General features: G+C 43.8%; 1 protein-coding gene across 1 annotated transcript in view; it reads left to right on the top strand.

Annotated features, from left to right (window-relative positions):
* LOC141110929 (cytoplasmic phosphatidylinositol transfer protein 1-like) overlaps positions 1-22,102 on the top strand; it is a 302,399-nt gene that overhangs the window by 238,869 nt on the left and 41,428 nt on the right. Inside the window, exons 4-6 of the mRNA XM_073602732.1 lie at positions 2,782-2,789; positions 15,456-15,527; positions 21,183-21,275. Coding sequence (XP_073458833.1) covers positions 2,782-2,789; positions 15,456-15,527; positions 21,183-21,275 — 173 coding nt within the window. The remainder of the gene's footprint in view (positions 1-2,781; positions 2,790-15,455; positions 15,528-21,182; positions 21,276-22,102) is intronic.

Below are 22,102 nucleotides of genomic sequence, written 5' to 3'. Positions count from 1 at the left end.
GATGGTTTAGTATCTGCCTGTATTTCCCAGCATTGAGGACACCGTTGATTGGGCAACGTTGAGGACTGTAAATTCCTAGATCATCCAAGAAAATATAATGCACCAGATGACACATCATGCTTACTTCCCTTCAACGTCAAAAGATGTCAAGCAGTGCCATCAGCACAGACTGGCAGAAACCAGTGGGACCCAGATACACCAATCCACTGTCCAGAGAAATCTGGCCAGTAGTGGTCTTCATGGAAGAATTGTAGTTAAAAACGCATACCTCAAATATGGAATCAAAGCTAAGAGTCTCAACTATGCATCAAAACGGGAACTGGGGTGCAGAAAACTGGTAAACAGGTGCTCTGGACTGATGAGTCAAAATTTGAAATAGTTGGCTGTAGCAGGAGGCAGTTAGCTGAAGGGCTGGAGAGTGGCACAATAATGAGTGTCTGCAGGCAACAGTGAAGCATGGTGGAGGTTCCTTACACGTCTGGAGCTGCATTTCTGCAAATGTTGGAGATTTGGTCAGAATCAATGGTGTCCTCAATGCTGAGAAATACAGGAAGATACTTCTCCATCATGCCATACCATCAGGGAGATGTGTGATTGGCCCCAAATTTATTCTGCAGCAGCTCAACGACCCCAAACATAGTCAATGTCATTTAAGCGGAGTTCTGCTTAAAAAAAAAAAAAAAAGTCAGCAGCTACAAATACTGCAGCTGCTGACTTTTAATAATTGGACACTTACCTTCCCAAGGAAGCCCCACTTGTCTCCCCATCCTTTCTGCAGAGCCGGCATTGTAACTGTGGGCGCATGCGCAAGTCACGCCGCGTGTCGTGAATGGCCGGGCAATCATCTTGGACCCGTGACATGTCCCAGATGATTGCCGTGAGGAAGTGGGAGCTGGGACCCTCAGAAAAGAGGGTATCCGCTCCTCTTCCCCCCCCCCCCCCCCCAAAAAAAAAAAGACATGCCAAACGTGGCATGTCAGGGGGTCACCTCCCTTAAAGCAGAAGCTTTAAAGGGGTTGTAAAGGTAAACATTTTTTCACCTTAATGCATTATATGCATTAAGGTGAAAAAACTTTTGACAATACCGCCGCCCCCAGCCCCCCCGTTTTACTTACCTGACGCCTCGAATCTCCGCTGCTCGTTCTCGTCATCTCCATTGCAGCTCAGCCTGGTCGCTGATTGGCTGCAGTGGATGGATTGAAAGCAGCGCAGCCATTGGCTCGCGCTGCTGTCAATCACATCCGATGACGCGGCGCGCCGGGGTGCGGGGCCGAGTGATACAGCGAGCGGCTATAGCCACCGGCTGTATCACGGGAACGCGCCCGCAAGCACTCACCACCATGCGAGAGAGCTCGCATTAAGGTGGTTAATGCTTGCGGGGAGGAGCTGAAACAGCCTCCGAGGGACCCCAGAAGACCAGGTTCGGGGCCACTCTGTGCAGAACGAGCTGCACAGTGAAGGTAAGTATAACATGTTTGTTATTTTAAAAAAAAAATTTTACCTTTACAACCCCTTTAAGAACCATCTTCAGTGTAAAGAACACGGAATCCTGGAAGTGATGGTTTGGCCCCCACAGAGCCCTGACTTCAACATCAACAAGTCTGTCTGGGATTACATGAAGGGACAGAAGGATCTGAGGCAGCCTACATCCATAGATATGTGGTTAGTTCTCCAAGATATTTGAAACAACCTAGGAGCCGAGTTCCTTTATGAAATCTTTGTGCACGTGTATTTGGAAGAATTGATGCTGTTTTTGAAGGTAAAATGTGGTCACACCAGCTATTGAGTTTGATTTCTCTTCTGTTCATTTACTTTCCATTTTATTAATGAAAAGAAAACTGACACTTTTTTTTTTATTCGTGAAAGTATTCTTAATTTACAGCATTTTCTTTACACCTGCCTAAAACTTTTGCACAGTAGTGTATATTTAGACCTTTTACCATGGTGCCGCAGGCAATAGTTGGCTTCTCTTGCAAGTCTACCAGTGTTTAAACAGAACCAAGAAGATTATTTCCTTTGATTTCTAGTCTGCCCTGGAGAATTGACTTCTGAAAGATTATAGGCTACTTTGGGAAATAATAAAAAAGAGTTCCACTCTTCCCCTTGGAGTCCCTTTTTTATGCATGTGACCATTTGTATCAATTCATTTCACAAAGGGACTGATTTATGAAAATGTGAGCAGAGAAATCTGAAGCAGTAATAGGGCTGGTGTGCACAGCCAGCAATCCAGCGTCTCCTTTCTTTCCCTGAGAAAAGGTAAACATTGAATCTGGTTGCTATGAACTTTCTGCCTCAGGTTTCTTTTGTTCTTTTTCATAAATCATTCCTAAAGTGGTTGCCTGCAGAGCTTGTGGTGGGTTGGCTATACAACCCCTCTGCCCAAACCATTGGAAAAAAATCACATTTTGAATCTGAAAAATGCTTGTCTAAATGGCTATTTTGTTCAGAGAAATTGATTGAACCTAAATTGGGTAATAATATTTTTTGCACAAATGTCCTGTTGCCAGGTCATACCTCAGCAAAAGGCTGCACTTCCCAATCATGGCTTCACAGCAAAGTCAAGAACGGGGGGTGGGTTTCCACTAAACCATGCAATTTACATGAAAAAAGATTTAAAGTAAATGAACAAGCAGAAGTGGGAGTTTTGACATTAACAATAAACTGTAAGCGTATGTCACTGACATTATGTCAAGAATTTCAATTGCATTTGTCTAACGTGTTCCTTGCATTTTCTTTCTCCTATTTTTTTTTTTTTTTTGTTTCCTGCCGGCTGACGCACAGAATACACGGTAAGTTACGTGATCTTGTGTACTTTGTTGTGTTCAGTCTTTAACTTTTGATCACTTATCAAGTTTTTTTAACAACCTTTACAGTGTTGACTCTGGTTAATGTACCTTTACAAAAGGAATGTTTTTCAAAAGGTTTGCCCATTAATTCTGAAATGCGCATTGATTCGTTGAAAGGGGCTTTCAAGCAGTTCTATGTACAATATATTGGTAAATTGTGTCAGCTGTTAGTGGAAGGTTCATTGGTCCTGTGTGTGCATTAAAGGGTTTCATTCACAATGAATACATGTACAGTGCAATATAAGATATTATATGGCCTGATTTTTTTTTTTTTTTATTGGCATTGTGAATTTCCTGAGTATAGTAAGTAATACTGCCCAATTTCAATTAGTGGATAATTTTACTGTCCCAGAATTTAAACAAATTATGAAATTCGGAAAAAGGGATTGTGCGTTGTTGAAGTAGCAGTTGTTGAAGTAGCAGTTGTTAGTACAGGCAGATTTATCTTTTGTCAAAATAGATTTTTGGGCAGAATATACATTTTATACCAAACTAGTGAGAGAAAAATTACTTGCGTGTCCATTGCCTGGCTACAGGATGATTGTAAGCGTTTACACGTTAGGAAATGGTAGTAAATGAAAGTCGCACTTCTAATGCAGGTGCTCAGACGTTATAGCTAGCTTCTGTGTATTTCACTTATAGCAGCCCCTTTTTCCCATAAGGCAAGCAGGCCTACACATACTCAGTTGCTGCCAGGACTACACAATGCTATAGTGCCTGGGTACCACACCAGGGCAGGTGTAAACTGAGCAGAGCAAACATTTACTTGCGGCTGGCAGACAGGCAGACTGGTAGACTGGTTCAATGACAGTCCAGGTACAATGCAGGCAAGGTTCAGAGTAGCTGGAGTCCATCCATAATCAAAAGGCAGTCAGAGTTCAGAGAACAGTCGATGTCCGATCCAAAGTCGCCAACGAAGGAATCCAATCTAGCAGAACAAAGCAGACAAACGAGGCACTTGAAATGTGAATTACACTCACTATTACAAGCATGAGACTGCAGACTTGGCCGGATTAAATCCGGTTTGGTCTCCACCCAGAGACTGGCCACAATCAATCGCCTTGTAGGTGGACAGACAAGGAGGGTGCCACAACCAAAATCTACATGCTGCAACCAGCAGCTATGATGGAGCAGGAGAGCACACGCTCCTGACAATAAACTTTATAGCTGCAGACTCAGAGCAATTCATCCTCCAAATTCACAGCAGAAGCACTAAAGTCATCCAAGTCCTCTTTTAGCAGCTCAGCTCACCCTGCTACTACTTGTTAGGAATATGTGAATACATGAATGTTAACCACTTGCAGACCAGCCGCCGTCATTATACGGTGGCAGGTTGGCTCTCCTGCGCAAACTGCCATAGCTATACGGCGGCTCACCCAGGTGCGATGGCGGGAGCGAGCCCGTGGGTCAGGCGGACTTGATGTCTGCCAGCGACCCGCGATCACCTAGTACAGAGGCAGAACGAGGATCTGCCAGTGTAAACAAGTGGATCCCCATTCTGACAGGGGGACATGATGGATCTACTGTTCCCAGTGATCTGTCATGTCCCAGTGAGCCCATCCCCCCTCCAGTTAGAACACACCCAGGGAACACAGTTAACCCCTTCCCTGCCAGTGTCATTTCTTTATCGTACATCATGGGACACAGAGCCTTAAGTATTAACTTAATGGGTTATGGGTCACCTTCAGGTGTTGACACTGGTATACCCAATACAGGAAGTTGACTCCCCTATATAACCCCTCCCTCTTCCAGGAGTACCTCAGTTTTTTCGCCAGTGTCTAAGGTGTTTGTCACGAGTGAAGATGTGCTCTGAGGAGCTCCAGGAGGGATCCATGCTGGATTCAAAAAGCCTCCACAACCGGATCCATCCACACCATCCTGTAGCCGCAGTGGCACCTGGGCCTCTCATAGAAGAACGAAGTTTTGGCTGTAACGCCTCTTCGAGAGCTGGACCCTAGGAACCAGGACTCTTTTTGGTCTTGCTACATTACCTAAAGTTGTCCTGAGGCGTGCTATACAGGTCCAAAGGAGTGGAACCCCTATTAAAGGGACTCTCTCTTTGAAGGTTTATATACGCTGCCCGCTGTGATGGGTGAAGTCTGGATCTGTCTGTTTTCAGCAGTATCCTGCAGCGAGGAAAAGGTAAGAGAAGCTTAGGAACTGCAAAGTCCACCTATGCCTTTTCTTCCATATGTTACATTGTAATGCCTTAAAGTCTCCTCTAGAGGGAGTAAGAATACTCTTACCCTTTCATTCTGTGCTACAACAGCGTGTGTCCTAGCAGCTAGAGGGGGTTCTTTATTTCCTCTCCCCCCCAATTGGGGAAAGCTGAGTGGCTGGGGGTACATGTACTGTGGTATATTACACCTTGTAAACAGTTTTGGGTAATCTATGCTCATTGTAGTGTGACAAGCACTAAAAAAAAAACGCTGGTTCACAAACTAAGTACCCTTCCCCCGCCTGAGCGAACCCCCCCCCAAAGGGTGCGGGGGCATTTTTTCTTAAACATTTTGTTTACTTGCCTATGCAAAGAGCAGCCTTTCTCAAAGGGCAGACAGAAACACAGCATGGCGGCTGCAGCCTCCCCTCCTCCTTCTGGTCTGTGTCTCAGACCCGAAAGCTGTGCCCCGGGCGGGCTGAGGATTTTTCTTTTGAAAAGAGGAAGGGAGGGTCGATGGAAGGGACGTGGCTAATGCGGTCGGCGCCGTGTGCGGACTCGGTGTCCTTGTGAAGACACACAGGCAATCAGGTTTACATCTGAGAGGGCTTAAAGGCTGATGCTCTTATAAACTAAATGTGTCTACCAGAGCAGCTGAAGCAAGAGCTGACACAGGATTGCTTGAGCACGTGAGGGGTGTATACAGGCATTTCCAGTACAGAAAAAGACATTATTGTTTAGCATCAGATTAATCTATGCTGCCATTGTTTTTTCTTTCTATTGCTCAGCAAATAGAACATTTCTTAGAGTGCCTCTGCTTTTGTGCTTGGCACTATGGCTTCCAAGGTTACTATGAAGGCACCAAAAGTTCCACCAGATATGGCAAGCCAGGGTGAGTCTTTGGAACTGATTGGTGGTGCAACTGCTTCTCACACTTCAGCCCCTGTTATACATGACTGAAGATGCAATTTCCTCTGCCCGGCAGAGCTTAAAAGGAATATTAGCGGCTTTAATCACATCCTCCATCCAAGGGGATAGGAAGCGTGCTAGATCCCTCTCTCCCACTCCAAACCCTTTACCGAGGGGACCAGATAAGGTATTGCCCTCAGACAATCGAGAGGAAAAACAAGCCGATTATTCCTCTTTGGAGGAAACGGTTGATGATTCAGCTTCACAATCTGAGGTACAAATCCTTACGGAAATGGTTCGCTCTACTTTCATGCTACCCCTAACACTTAGCTGAAAGTCCGGTTTCCTCCTTGGGTCCTTTGAAACCTTTACAGCCTTTGCATGTGTTTCCTGTCCATGCATTACTAGAAAAGCTTATTTATTCTGAATGGGATCATCCGGATAAGCATTTTCTCCCTCCAAAGAGATTCTCAGTTCTCTATCCCATGGAGGAAAAATTCACCAAAAAATGGAAGGTTGCAGCAGTTGACGCTGTGATTTCCAGTGTGAATAAAAGTCTAACTTGTCCAGTAGACAATGCACAAATGCTTAAAGATCCAACAGGTAAGAAGTTGGAATTCCTGTTAAAATCCTTTTTTTTTTTTTTTTTTTTTTCCTAGGCAGGGACCGTTGCTCAGTCTGCAATCGCAGCAATGGGCATCTTTCAATTTTTAAAGGACCAATTCACAGAGGCTCCTAAAGGGCTCCCTGCACAACAGGCCCATGAGTTGGCCGAACTACCAAAAGCATTATGTTTTGCTATAGATGCTATCAATGATTCTATTCACCAGGTGTCTCGCCTTGCGCTTGTGCTAGTACACATGCGTAGGACCCTTTGGTTAAAAGAGTGGTCAGCCGAAGCACCTTGCAAAAAGCTTCTGATTAGTTTCCCTTTTCATGGGGAGCGACTATTTGGCGATTTGGATAAATACATCCAGACTATTTCTAGTGGAAAGAGTACTCTTTTGCCAGTCAAAAGAAAGTATAAACGTCCTTCATTTAAACTGACTTTTTCTCCTGCGCCAGGGGCATCCGCCTCTAGGCAATGGCGAAGGTCTCCGCTGTCAGACTCTAGAGGAAAACCTCAGGGTCAGACCCAGGCACAAAAGAAGACCTGGGGCCGCAAATCTGCAAAGCAGAATACTAAAGCCTCATCATGTAGAGGCGTCCCCCCTTACCAGAGTGGGGGGAAGACTTCTGAAATACTCAGAAGTCTGGCAAAGGGAAATTCAGGACAGATGGGTTCTCTCCACGGTGTCTCTAGGATACAAACTAGAATTTCGTGAGTTTCCACTATTTCGTTTTCTGAGATCAAACATTCTCAAGGATTCAGGGAAAAGGCAATCCCCTGTTTCAAGCATTAGACCGATTATTGGCTCAGGGGGTGATCATACAGATGCCCACAGTAGAGCAAAGTTTGGGGTTTTATTCAAATCTGTATACGGTACCAAAACCAAATGGGGATGTCAGACCCATTCTAGATCTAAGGAATCTAAATCAGTTCCTGAAGATCCGCTCCCTTTACATGGAGTCTATCAAGTCAGTAGTTTCCATCCTACAAGGAAGAAAACTTCTGACATCCATCGACATCAGAGATGCATATTTGCATGTTCCCATATTTCTTGCTCACCAGAGGTTTCTGCGGTTCAAAGTAGAAGAACAGCAGCCCTTTTAGTTTGTAGCCTTGCCCTTCAGGCTAGCTACAGCACCCTGGGTGTTCACGAAAGTGCTGGCCCCACCTCTAGCCAGGCTAAGGGCACAGGGCATAACAGTTTTGGCATACCTAGACGATCTATTGGTAATAGACCAGTCAGTGGCTCGCTTGGAGCAAAGTGTACACATTACAACCAGTTACCTGTAAAGTCTGGGTTGGATTCTCAACCTAGAGAAGTCCTCCTTAAAACCGCTAAGAAAGCTGGAGTATTTGGGCCTGATCATAGACACAGTCCAGAAAAGAGTGTTCTTGCCTCCGGCAAAGATCCGCTCCTTACGAGGGCTGGTGCGGATGGTCAGGTCAAAAAGAAATCCCTCAATTCGCCTTTGCATGAGGTTGTTCGGAAAGATGGTAGCTTCATTTGAAGCAGTTCCCTATGCCCAGTTCCATTTGAGACCTGTTGCAAAACAGTATCGTGTCTGCTTGGAACAGAACGATCCAAGCTTTGGACTTGCCAATGCGGCTGTCCCCGAGAGCGTCCCAAAACCTCAGTTGGTTACTAACCCAGAATCTGCGGAAAGGAAAATCCATCAGACTAATTATCTGGAAAGTAGTAACGGCAGATGCCAGCCTTTCAGGCTGGGGAGCAGTACTAGAGAAGACTGTCCAGGGACAGTGGTCAAGAACCGAAAGAGCCTTGTCCATCAACATCCTAGAGATTCGGGCAGTGCATCTGGCTCTGGAAACCTGGACCTCCAGGTTAAGGAATTGTCCTGTCAGGATCCAATCCGACAATGCCACAGCTGTGGCCTATATCAATCACCATGGGGGCACCAAGAGTCTCCCAGCTCAGAGGTGAACCATATTCTAACTTGGGCAGAAAAGAATGTCCCATGCCTATTGGCAGTTTTCATCCCGGGAGTAGAGAATTGGCAGGCGGACTACTTAAGTCGCCAGCAGTTATTCCCGGTGGAATGGTCTCTTCACCTCAACGTTTTTCGGGCTGTTAGCCAAAGACGGGGGACTCCGGACATAGATCTTCTAGCTTCCAGATTCAACATGAAGTTAGTCAACTTTGTGTCCAGGACAAGGGATCCACTTGCATATGGAACAGATGAGTTGGTAAACCCGTGGGATCAGTTCTCACTGTTCTATGCATCCCCCCCCCCCCCCCCCATTCAGTTGCTGCCACGACTTCTTTGCAGGATCAAGCTGGAAAGAAAGCCAGTAATTCTGGTAGGACCAGCATGGCCCAGAAGGTCATGGTACACAGAAATCGTAAAGATAGCAGTGGAGGGTCCATGGCCCCTCCCACTAAGGCCAGACCTGCTCTTGCAGGGGCCGATTGTCCATCCTACTTTACGAACGCTAAATTTAACGGCCTGGCTATTGAAACCCACATTCTATTGAGGATGTTCCCTCCTTTTAGGAGATCTGAGATGGGTATCTTGAAGCCCTTTAAAGGCCTTATTTGCTCTTTCAGGTCCAGGTACCTGCCATGTACCTTCTCAGCAAAGTGTGTATCTAAAAGAGTTGATGCTGATTTGAAGTATTTGAAATATTGATTTTGATTTCTCTTCTATTCATTTACTTTATTGCTAAAAATATACTTAATACTTTTATTTCTGAAAGCATTTTTAATTTACAGCATTTTTACACCTGCCGAAAACACTTAGTAGTGTGTGTGTGTGTGTGTGTGTGTGTGTGTGTGTGTGTGTGTGTGTGTGTGTGTGACAAAAGTGAGTACACCACTAACATTTTTGTAAATATTTTATCTTTTCATGTGACAACACTGAAGAAATTACACTTTGCTACATTTTGCTTTGGTGAACTCCATGCCCAAGAGGGTTAAGGCAGTGCTGGAAAATGTTGGCCACACAAAATATTGACACTTTGGGCCCAATTTGGACATTTTTACTTAGGGGTGTACTCACTTTTGTTGCCAGCGGTTTAGACATTAATGGCTGCGTGTTATTTTGAGGGGACAGAAAATTAACACTGTTATACAAGCTGTACACTCACTACTTTACATTGTAGCAACGTGTAATTTCTTCAGTGTTGTCACATAAAGATATAATAAAATATTTACAAAAATGTGAGGGTATGTATATACACACACACACACACACACACACACACACACACACACACACACACACACACACACACACACACACACACACACACCAGTTCCTGCCATCAAAGAGCTTACAATCTAAAGTTCCTACCTCACATTCATGCATACACCTATGGCCAGGATCCAATTAACCTACCAGCATGTCTTTGGAGTGTAGGAGGAAACCAGAGTATCCAGAGGAAACCCACTCGAGTACAGGAAGGACATGAAAACTGTGCAGGTAGTGCCGTGGTCTGGGTCTAGCCAACAACCCTAGTGCCTAGTTGTCTGCAGGTACAGAGTTCCTTTAGCAGGAGCAGTGTATCCCTGGTGATTCTGTGGGATCAGTACACCATTATCTCTGCCTTTTTCTTCCTCTGAATCTTACTCGTCTGCAGGATTGAGATAGAGGGCATTGCAGTAATCCTTGTTGCTTCATTGGCTCAGGTGGATGTGTTAATCTGTGTTATTCTGACCTGATAAGGCTCCTGGTGGACACTCCTCTACCTGATTTACAGGATCTGCTGTCTCTCTGACTGGGAATTACTCCATGAGATGATTCCTTTCCAAACTACAGCCACAGTAGTTGGACTAGCATTTGCTTCTCGGCATTCTCAAAGGTCAGGGTATTGCCAGTTCTATCTTGTTTCAGAGACTGTTAGCCTCTCACTCCTTGTTTAAGACCTTTTGTACTGGGACATTCCCTGTGTCTCCATTTGATCTGAATCTGGTTCTCTGTGCTTCAGAAAATGCCATTTGAACCTGTTAAAGAAAATCCCCTCTCTACTCTCAGCCGCTAGATAGCATTCCTTGGAGCCCTCACTAGTGTACAGCAAGTTTCTAGTGGCCTTATCTTACAAAGAACCTTTTGTGATTTTGAGGCTTAGGACTTCTTGCGTAAGGTCGTTTCTGCCTTTCACCTCAACCAGGACATCATTCCCTTATCCCTACGTCCGGCTCCAGTTTATTAAAATAAACTTTCTCTCCATTGTCTGAATGCGGCCCGAGATTTGAGTCTCTCAGACACTGCTTCTATCAGACTGATTCTGTTAACTTTTCTTTAAACCATCTACGTGTCTGAGACCGCTTATGGGCTCAAGGTTCATGTTCCGCCCTTTCCTGTCAAGGCACACTCGAAAGCCAGGTACACACTATATTCATTTTTTTTCGTTCCATGCGAGGTTAGTAGAACGATCTGCCCCACTAATCTCTTGTGGTCTGACAGGGGGATGCCCCCCCCCCCAGCAGAACGCTCCGATCAGCACTCTGCCATTGACTGAGAGCGATGATCGGGAATTGGTCGGATGCTGGTTTTCCAGCATGCTCGTTCAAAAGAAGCCGGCCAAATTGCCGGGCTTTTGTCAGACAAACCGACCCACATGGGATGAATGTCGGCCGTTTTTTTTTTTTTTTTTTGTTTTGTATTTTTTTTCTCTTTGAACCAGCCGTTGTCTTCCGACATTTGGCACATGTGTACCCTCTTTACTGTGAGTGTTTTTTCTTATTTTTGGCATCAAGTAACTGTCCTGAGGGCAATGGATGAGAGAGAAATTTAGCTGTAAAACCCTTTTCTTGAAACCCATAGCGGGACAGCAGTCCCACAATTCTGTGTTTGTGATCATGCTCTTGGTATTGCCTTGTCAATGCTCTTGGTGCTGTACAAAACCTGAAGCGTGCAGCATGCTGGTAATAGGTGGTGTTCTGGGCTGGTCTACAGTTTTTCTAGTATCCAATCCTCCTGTAGGTGGCCTTATAACCGAAGGCAAACGTGTGTCCCTCAATGGACTCCTAATTAATGTATTAATTGTAAAGTATAAAAATATTTAAATCTTTGCAAAAATGTTCCCATCTTTAGCCAGTCATTAAGCATTCTGACTTAAAACTGTCGGACCTGCTAAAAGATTTTCTTCCACCCAACATGCAATTGTATTTCTGTTGGTTTCTAAAAAGCTGTCTACAAAATAGTATTATAGAGCATCTATTTCTCCTTATTTCTTTATAGTTAGCAGAAATTAATACAATTTCAAATGAAAAAGATGTGTCCCACACCTTACAGCCATAAGACCATTCTCCAAAACTGTCAGAAAATTTGCCAGACAGTCTCTATTTGTAATAAATCCTGTATAACAATAATAAATAACGAGCAATTTAAAAGCGTGTACATGCTTGATACTGACTGGTAGCTCTCAGAATATTACATGCATTTATTTAAAGTGGAAGTCCACCCTAAAGCCTCTTTCACATGGGGGATCCATATGTCAGTTTTTCATCCTTCCGTTTTCGGATGAAAAACGGACATGCATGTATCCTTATGGAGCGTCGGATGTCAGCGGTGACATGTCCGCTGACATCCGACCCGCTCCGATCCGAAAAGTGTAACGGAGGAAAACCCTACTTTTCCATCCGTTATCGGATCGGGTCTCGAATGATTCTACGGTCCGTCATCATCCGATCCCCCATAGGGGAGAGCGGCGCTCTGACAGGTCCTGTGCAGTGACGGACCTGTCATTTTCTTGCTCAGCGGGGATCGGCGGAGCGATCCCCGCTGAGCAAGCGGGTGTTCACGGGGCGGATCATCACTGGTCCGCCCCGTGTGAAAGAGCCCTTACACTTAAATTCTCCCCTGCAATCATTAATGTGAGCTAAGTTCAGCCTTATGTCTCAAAATGAAAAAAATACCAGTTTTTCTACCTTTTTTTTTTTTATTTTGCAGAATCCAGTGCTGTCACATGACTTCGAATCTACTTCCTTCTGAGACTAAAATCAGCCATTGGGTGTGGTTGCTGAAAGCTAGTGACATCACTTTCTGGGACGGGACACTGTTCCTGTGTAGCCAGTGGGTGTATACAGTGCAGTACACATATACAATATAGCATTGCACAGGTGAAGGGAGCTGGGCATGGCATGGGGGGGGGGGGGGGGGTCGGCTGTCAGTGTAGCTGGAATTGTTCTGGGGTCTCAGTCTACAATGATCATAGTACAGGCAACCACACTAAGGCTCTTTCCACTAGTGCAACTTGTCATGCGACTTTGGACACATAGTCACATGAAAGTCACAGCCCATTGATTTCAACTGGTCTTAACTGGTCCGACACAAATCAGTCCGACTTTGAAAATGCCCCCTGCACTACTTTGGTCCGACTTTGATCCTACTTCAGCCCATTGATTATCACTGAAGTCAGATTACCCTCTTGACTGATCCAACTTTGGCATGCGACTTGTGCTCTGATGTTCTTGAAGGGGAAAAAAAAAAGGCATGGGTTCCCCCTCCAAGAGCATACCAAGCCCTTTGGTCTGGTATGGATTTTAAGGGGAACCCCCACGCTGGAAAAATGGCATGGGGGGTCCCCCCCAAAATCCATACCAGACCCTTATCCGAGCACACCGCCTGGCAAGTCAGGAAAGGGGTGGGGACGTGTGATCGCCCCCCCGAACTGTACCAGGCCGCATGACCTCAACATGGGTTGGTGCTTTGGGGCAGAGGGGGCCCCCACCCCAAAGCACCTAGTCTCCATGTTGATGAGGACAAGGGCCTCTTCCCGACACCGCTGGCCATTTGTTATCGGGGTCTGTAGGCGGGGGGGCTTATCGGAATCTGGAAGCCCCCTTTAACAAGGTGGTCCCCAGATCCCGGCCACCCCCACCCTGTGTGAATAAGTATGGGGTACATTGTACCCCTACCCATTCACTTAAAGTGTCAAAAATAAAACACATTACACGTGTTTTTAAAGTAATTTATTAAGCAGCTCCGTCATCTCTTCCAATCTCTTCTCCGGCTCTTCTGCCTCCTCCGCTGACGTCTTCTGCCTCTGCCGGTTCTTCTCCCCTCTCCGGGTCTTCTCTGCTGATGTCTTATAGCCCTCTCTGGTTCTTCTCCCTCTGTCCGCTGTATTCTGCCTTTGCTGGGTCTTCTCCGCTGTTTTCTCCCTCTGTTCTTCCGATGTTGACTCAAAGCTCTCTCCCGCTCTAATGCCGGGTGCACCTTGTGCCACTACTTATATTGGCATGGGGCGGGCTGACCGTGTGATGTCATCGGAAGGCCTCTTATGACTCCACCACCTGGGGCATGATGGGTGGTGACATCTTTAGGGGTGGGTCTCCAGTGACCTGCCCCATGCCAATATAAGTAGTGGCACACCACGCACCCGGCATTAAAGTGGGAGAGAGCATTGCGTCGACAGCGGAGAAGACCCAGCAAAAGAACGAGAAGATAGCGGAGAAAACCCAGTAGAGGCAGAAGACAGAGGGAGAAGAACCGGAGAGGGCTAAAAGACGTCAGTGGAGTGGGAAGAAGACGTCACCGGAGGAGAAGGCAGAAGAGATCGGAAGAGACGATGGAGCTGCCTTAATAAATGACTTTAAAAATGTGTAATGTGTTTTTATTTATTATTTTTTTTGTGTGTGAATGGGAGGTGCAGTACACATATACAGTATACTCATTCACATAGGGTGGGGGGCCGGGATCTGGGGGCCAACTTGTTAAAGGGGGCTTCCAGAACCCGATAAGCCCCTCGCCCGCAAACCCCAATGGCCAGCGTTGTCTGGAAGAGGCCCTTGTCCTCAACATGGGGACAAGGTGCTTTGGGGTGGGGGCGCAGGGCCCCCCTGCCCCAAATCACCCACCCCCCATGTTGAGGGCATGTTGCCTGGTACAGTTCAGGAAGGGGGGGGGTGGTCGCTCGTCCTCATCCCCTTTCCTGACCTGCCGGGTTGTGTGCTCGGATAAGGGTCTAGTATGGATTTTGGGGGGACCCCAATGCCATTTTTCCAGCAAGGGGGTTCCCCTGAAAATTCATACCAGACCGAAGGACCTGGTATGCTTTTAGAGGTGGAACCCATGCTGTGTTTGTTTGTGGTGTGTGGGTTTTTTTTTTTTTTTTAATTGTGAGTGGAGTTCCCCCTAACTCCTAAAGATTCATACCAGACACCGTGCCTGGTATTGTCTGGGATCAAAGTCTGTTCCCTGTTCATTGAAGTCGGATGCATGTCGGACTTCAAGTTGCAGGGCAAAGTCGGATCCATCGTGTCGTACAAGTGTGAGCCCGGCCTCAGGAATGTATTTGAATTCCAAGATTTCTTTGTTCTGTACACCATTTTACAGGTTAACTTTATTGCATTTATTTAGGGTGCATTTCACACACAAGAATCTGATTTAATTCAATTTATTAGGCCAAAGAAGAAAATGGTAAACTGATGGCTGTGCAGACTTTGGCTTGTTTATATAGAGGAGAGGAGCAAGACAAGGGAGGAAATGACCACACCAATGTTGGCATATTTGCCAAACGGTGGCATTCAGACACAATCGCCGGTCTTTTTTTTTGATGAATCAATTGCGGGAAAGGTAGACTAGACTGTTTGAGTATGCCACAGACATAAGATGGTCTCTTCATGCATTTATATTCACCCAGATCAGGATAAACTAATGTCACATTTCTGGGGACCGCCAGGTTTGTACAAACCATGTAAATGTATCTCTGTACACATCTACGCTGTACAATATTTTTTCTTGCATTTTATATGCATTCAAAGAGGAAATACATAGTGGTTCATGCCTCAGGGCATAGCTTGGCATTGAGAGGAGACCCCATGTTAGGTTTCAAGTCCCTGCATATTTTAAAATTTTACTTAACAGGTTCCTGTATAACTACTATGCTTGCTTTTTAAATATATTGTTTGCATATGTGATGACTTCCTTTCTTGCAATGGAATCTGTTTTTTTTTTTTTTTTTCCAGTGTTCTTTTCTGCCAAAATTTCAAATCAAAATAGAAACTAAGTTTGAAAATAATAATGGCTCCAATATACGGGTAAGCACCTTTTTTTTTTTTTTTTTTTTTTTTTTTTTTTTTTTATTGCATACTATAACCTTGCACTAAAAAAAAATATTAAAGTGGATGTAAACCCTCACATCTACCCAGTGAAGTGAACAGCCTCAGATGATACACAGAGATGAAACAAATCTCCCTATATAAGTTTTACATGTATATCTGCTGTCTTCAGCTTTATATACTGTTAATAAAGTGCACGTCTTGTTAGAAATTTCTCTTCCTGATTCACCTGTGGGTGTGGATTCTTGCAATACACTATGAGACAGCTGATTGGAGGAAAGGAGCACACACCCCCTTTCCTCATAAGAATAAAAAGGAAGAAACGATGCAGAGCTGTGCTGTGAATAGACCAGCTCTCTGCTAAACTATTTATAGCAAACACCCTGACACAAAATTCAACCTGTTTTATCTCCTGTCGGAGAACTTTTTAAAAGTTATCATGCTGATAATATGCCTCTGTCGCCTCTGTTTTGCTGCTTAGGACAGGATTATGTGTTTTGTGTTTTTTTTTTTTTTTTTTTTTTTTTTTTTTTTTTTTTTTTTCAGTTTTGTATTTTTCCGCCCTTTAATCCACAATGGTCACCAGGACAAGAGAGGGGGAGTCTCCCCAGCAGGGACATAGACAGCAGTAAAAAACATTAACCACTTGCTGACTGCCCTATAGCAGTTTTACTGCTACAGGGCAGACACGTTGCACAGGACCACTTTTATTTATATTTATATATATATATATATGTGTGTGTGTGTGTGTGTATATATATTTTGTAATTCTGCACTCCCGGGTATCAGGCGCGAGTGCACCATGCCGCCAGAGGCTCACTTCTCCTGCTTTGATTCTACACAGTGGGAGCTGATCAGCGGGTCCTGCAGACCCACTGTCAACAGGCACCTGCTGATCGTTTGGTACAACAAGGCAGAGCGCTGTTCCTTCAGATCAATGCCTTTCCTTACTAAAAGATCCTCCCAAACAGTTAGAAAACACTGGCTAGGCACACAGTTAACCCTTTGCCCCTGATGTTAACCTTTTCCCAACCAGTGTTATTAGTACAGTGAAGGTGCATATTTTTAGCACTGGTCCCTAAAAAGTGTCCGTGTCCTCACTGTCTGCCGAAATATCACAGTCCCGATATAAGTTGCTGGTCACCGCCATTACTAGTGAAAAAAAATAGAGATATGGTTTGTAGACACTATAACTTTTGCTCAAACCAATGAATATACGCTTATTGGGATTTTTTTGTTACCAAAAATATGTAGCTGAATACATACTGGCCTAAAATTTTTTTTTTTCTTTTGATTAGATATGTTTTATAGCAGAAAGTAAAAACCCAAATTGTGTGGGTACAGCGTTGCATGAAAACGCAATTGTCCGTTAATGTAACACAGTGCCATATTGCAAAAAAATGGCCTGGTCATGAAGGAGGGTAAATCTTCCGGAGGTCGAATCCTAAATTTGGGGGGGGGGGATTTATTTTGATAAAAGTTAAACTATGGGTACAGGTTCACATTACAATTAACTTATTGCATGCCTAGTCAGGTCAATAATAGGACCAAGTTCATTCTCTTACGTGCCTGGAATGCGCACACAATTGCATGTGTTTTCAACACTCCAGAGAAATGCACTACTTTTTAGCAGAAGCACAGGGGTGCCATTAACTCTTAATGGCAATCCACACATCGGCAAACTGCCTGTGTGGAATTGCATGGTGCTATTTTGTACAGCGTGATTTTCAGAGGGTATGGGACTTCTTTCTCTGCCTTTTTTGTTTTTTCTAAAAAAACAAAGCAAAGTTTAGAAATGACTGTTCTCTAACTAGAAGTAACAGAGCAGTATGCGGAACATAAATTGACGCCAATATCAACATATGTAGAGTACAAGGCACTCATCAGAACATAACATCAACAGTAGTTAGGGCACAAACGGGCTTTTCCCCCGCTTTTTTTATGGGTAGTGCAGCCCATTTCGTTTCAATTATTACCTGCAAAATGCAGCCCGCACAAGTGTGAACCGGGTCTAGGGGAGATTTCCCTAAAGTGAACCTGAGCCCATACTCTAAACAAAGTATTTCTTTATTTTGAACAAGAAGCAAGATAACTTAAAGTGGTTCTAAAACCTGAACATATTCTGCTATATTCTGTTATTACGTTACGTTTTCCATTTACAAACGCAAAAAAGTCTGTTGGGCGCCGTTCACATCTTGCTGTTCTAATTCGCCGTGTTTCTGCCTGTGACTCTAAATGGCGAATCGCGGGATGGCCGTGCGATCCCCGTCACTTTCAATACCACCCCAATCGCAGCGCAATTTTTTTCCGTGATTCGTCGGGTGACAATCGCAGTGAAATCGTGCAAACATCTACTTCTTTTGGGCGACAGGCATCCCGCGATTCTGTTTGCATGATTTTACCGCGATTGTTACCCGACGAATCACGCGATTCGGAACGCCAAGATGTGAACGGGGCCTAAAAGTGGGCCAATAGATAACTGAGATGTCCTCACATAAATCTGGTAGTAAAAACAATCTTTGTCCAAATCTTATAATTTGCATGTGTCTGGTGTAGTGTTCTAATAAACTAGAAATGCAAATACTGTTATGCTAGGAGACGGTAGTGCTTTCCCTGCAAATATTTGTATTGCAAATCAAGTAAGGGGAAAACCACAAATAGTCAGTAGTTTGCATCCATGATGCACACTTAGATTATAGATAAACAAATAAAGGCATTTGAGATGAGCTTGGTGCTAGTAAAGTGTGTGTGTGTGTTTTGGTCAAGAGACCTGTGTGGTCAGCTTGGCATTATTAAAGGAAGACTATTCAAACTCTGAAAAAATAAATATTCAAACTTTGGTCACATAGTTGTCACTAAATTGTACTATTTATTTAAACAAGTGTTTGTTTTATATTCATGCACAGGGTGTCTATGTGAATGTTATACAGTCCATTTTAAATTTTGCAGAGCATGTACAAGTCGTGCCATACTAAGGTCTGCAGTTATTAGCTTGTGATCTCGCACCATTTGGTACTGCTTGAGATTTATCCCTTCTTGATCACTTCTTTCCCTGTTTCCTTGGAATGATACATGTCCCTGTTTTAGATTGTTCATTGGTGTCATGCTACGTATGTAGTATGTATTCTGAGTATTTCTGTGGCTGATTCAGCAATGGCGGTGATATGAACGTAAACTAGCTTGTCATGACCGCACCGAGAAACTGGGAGCCCGAGCCAGGGGGTCTCATCCAGTCATCCCTTGGTATTTGCCTGTAAATGAGCATTTTATTTTTGGTGGAGTCATCATTTCAAGTGATCACACCATCATGAGAAATTTATAATGTGGACTACTTGTGCTGGCCTCCTTTAAAAAATAAAAAAAAAGCTGTCTGGCTTCAGAAGCATAAAGTAGATAAAGTCACAAAAGTCCAATTTCCTTATCTATTTTTGTTGCAGGTTAAGCTGGCCATAGATGGAGCACTTAATCTCAATAATAAAATTGCTTAATTCCCCTTGACACAGTCAGCCAATGTGTTTTCTCAATGAAGGGGGGGAGCCCCACTAGCAATAATTGCATGTAAAATCCAACAGGCTGGTTGTACCAATTTGATCGATCAGCTTGGGTACATTCAGCCTGTCCGCACATGGCTCAAATCTTTGCCAGTCTCTGCTGAACCGCCTGGGATTCGAACGGTCTATGGCTGGCCTTAGTGCTTTTAGTACTTCAACTTATCCAAGAGAAAACAGCTACTGTTATAAAAAAGTAGAGACCTTCAGGTGCGAAATAATTTCTGCCTGTGGCGATCAAGACATATATTTCTTTTCTGGCTTGAGGTGAAGATTTCATTCTGGTTTATGATCAGGATTTTGTGTTTTTATAGTAATGTTGGTTATTATTTAGAGAAAGTTGTGTATTTGGTAGTTTTTCTGTTATTTTAATCTGTGTTGTTTATTCTATGTTATATTTTAATTGTATGTTTATTTGTAGTGTAGTTTTGATTTGTTTGGTGTTAATGGCTGTTGGTAATTTGTGCTTTTTGCATCTTGTTCAGTTTAACCACTTCCATACTGGGCATTTTCACCCCCTTCCTGCCCAAGCCAATTTTCAGCTTTCAGCGCTGTTAAACTTTGAATAACAATTGCGCGGTCATACAACACTGTACCCAAATGAAATTTTTTATCATTTTTTCCCCACTAATAGAGCTTTCTTTTGGTGGTATTTGATCACCCCTGCAGTTTTTATTTCTTGTGCTATAAACAAAACAAGAGTGACAAGTTTGAAAAAAACACAATATTTTTTACTTTTTGCTATAATAAATATTTAATTTTTTTTTTTTTTAACAAATTTTTTCCTCAGTTTAGGCCAATACGTATTCTTCTACATATTTTTGGTAAAAAATATCGCAATAAGCGTATATTGGTTTGAGCAAAAGTTATGGCGTCTACATATTAAGGGGATAGATTTATAGCATTTTTATTTTTTTTTTATTTATTTATTTTTTTTTTACTAGTAATGGCGGCGATCTGCGATTTTTTTTTTTTTTTTTATCGTGACTGCGATATTGCGGCGGACACATCGGACAATTTTGACATATTTTTGGGACCATTCACATTTATACAGCGATCCGTGCTATAAAAATGCATTGATTACTGTATAAATGTGACTGGCAATGAAGAGGTTAACCAGGAGGGGGCACTGTAGGGTTAAATATGTTGCTAGGGAGTGATTCTAACTGTGGGGGGAGGGGACTCACAAGGGGAGGAGACCGATCGGTGTTCCTCTGTACAAGGAACACACCATCGGTCTCCTCCCATCTGACAGGACGTTTACACACACAGATCCACGGTCCTGCTCGGTTACCGGGCAATTGCAGGTGCCCGGCGGACATCGCGGCCGCTGGGCACGCGGACCGGAGCGATGCGGCGGGAGCACGCGCCCCCTGGGCTGCCTGGAAGGCTGCGCCGTCTTATGACAGCGGCCCAGAACAGCTGCACCGTCCCGCTGCGGGCAGCAAGTGGTTAATGTTGTGATCTTGTGTTGTCTTTGTGAAGTGTGTCTGGGTCGTAACCATTTCCCAATTTCCCTTTGGGATTAATAAAGTATTCTGTATTAAGGTGTGCTGGCAGCTCATTCATAAATTAAATGTGCTGCTCGTAATCCGTGCACCTCAATGCACGATAGTAAGTTGAGATAACTTGACACCTAGTATGAATAGGCCTCAAAGGTGATTTCCAGAAAAGGTGGACCCTCAGGGAATGGGTACAGAGGGATCCCTCTGCTCACACAAATTTCTCATTACATAAAATCAGAGGTGTAGTGTGCAGATTCTTCCTGCAGTGCCTGCTGATAACTTTTGCATGTGATAGGCAAGGTCCTGAAATACAGAGCACCTCTGAGTACAATTGTATTTTAATGTTTGGCCATCAAGATTCTAAGCAGAAGGTTTTCATGTTTTCACTTCTTAAATCACCTTTTTAATAGAGTGTGAGAGAACAGCAAAAGGTTTTCACTTGACCACGAAGGCAACGTAAAATATGATATTCTGAAATGCTTCATCACACTGGATTTTTTCCATGGTACTCTAGTGTTAATATTTTGAAAATGCTGGGATTAATATGACTATATGAATAATTTTTTTTTTTTCTTTTGCAGGTATTTGGGGAAAAACCCACACCAGAGGATGATGTGTGCTACATTGATATAGCTTCTGATGATTTAGCAGAAAGCTATTACAAAAAACTAGAAGTAAGCATTAAAACACTACATTTTATTATGATTGAGAAAAGCTGTTATTTCTATTTTATCCTTATAAATCGGCCTTGACTATGGTGTTCCTGTGTTTAGTGTGAGTTTTAAATGCACGTAAAACTCATGTTGGCAAATTCTGATTTTCAGTTTGAGTCTAGGTTCATTTTGGTCTAATTTAGCATGTGATTTGACATGTCAGGTCGCATGCCAAATCGGCGGCTATTGACGGCAATAGCACAGCCTGAATCGGTGCAACGCCAACTTTGCCGCACTGATTCGCAAAAGTAGTTCTTTTGGCGACTTCGGGTGCGATTTTCAATAGACATCTGTGCAGGAACCCGCGCAGATGTCTATCAAATCCCCCCCAAAGTCAAACTGCATTGCTGGATTGAAATCGTGCGAGTTCAGCTGAACTCGCAAGATCTCTAACTTGCAGCAATGTGAACCTGGGCTGAACGACTGTTCTGAGCCTCCAGTTTTCATTTCTTTGAATGCTGTAGGTTCTGTTTGAGATGTGCATTGCAGGCAGAGATTTTCCCCTTTCCAAACCTCACAAACTAAACCACATTTCTGATTTGTCCACATAATACCCATATATACCTGTATGTTGTAACTCTTCCCAAACCCACTTGCTCAAGACCACTGACAAGGCACATCAACTGTATATTTTGAGGGTTCATGCACACAGACTTTAAAAATCACTGCTTTCTAGAGGAGTTTAGCGTTTTTGCCTGTAGAAGCAGCTCAATGTTATCCTATGTGTCCATGCACATTAGGACAATTAGAGGCATAGTTTAAGCTCAGCGTTTAGCGACAGACAAAAA

Source organism: Aquarana catesbeiana, linkage group LG10 (assembly GCF_042186555.1).
Source record: "Aquarana catesbeiana isolate 2022-GZ linkage group LG10, ASM4218655v1, whole genome shotgun sequence".
Lineage (NCBI taxonomy): Eukaryota > Metazoa > Chordata > Amphibia > Anura > Ranidae > Aquarana > Aquarana catesbeiana.
Note: the sequence above shows the minus strand (reverse complement) of the source record. Positions and strands in the feature narration are given on the sequence as shown.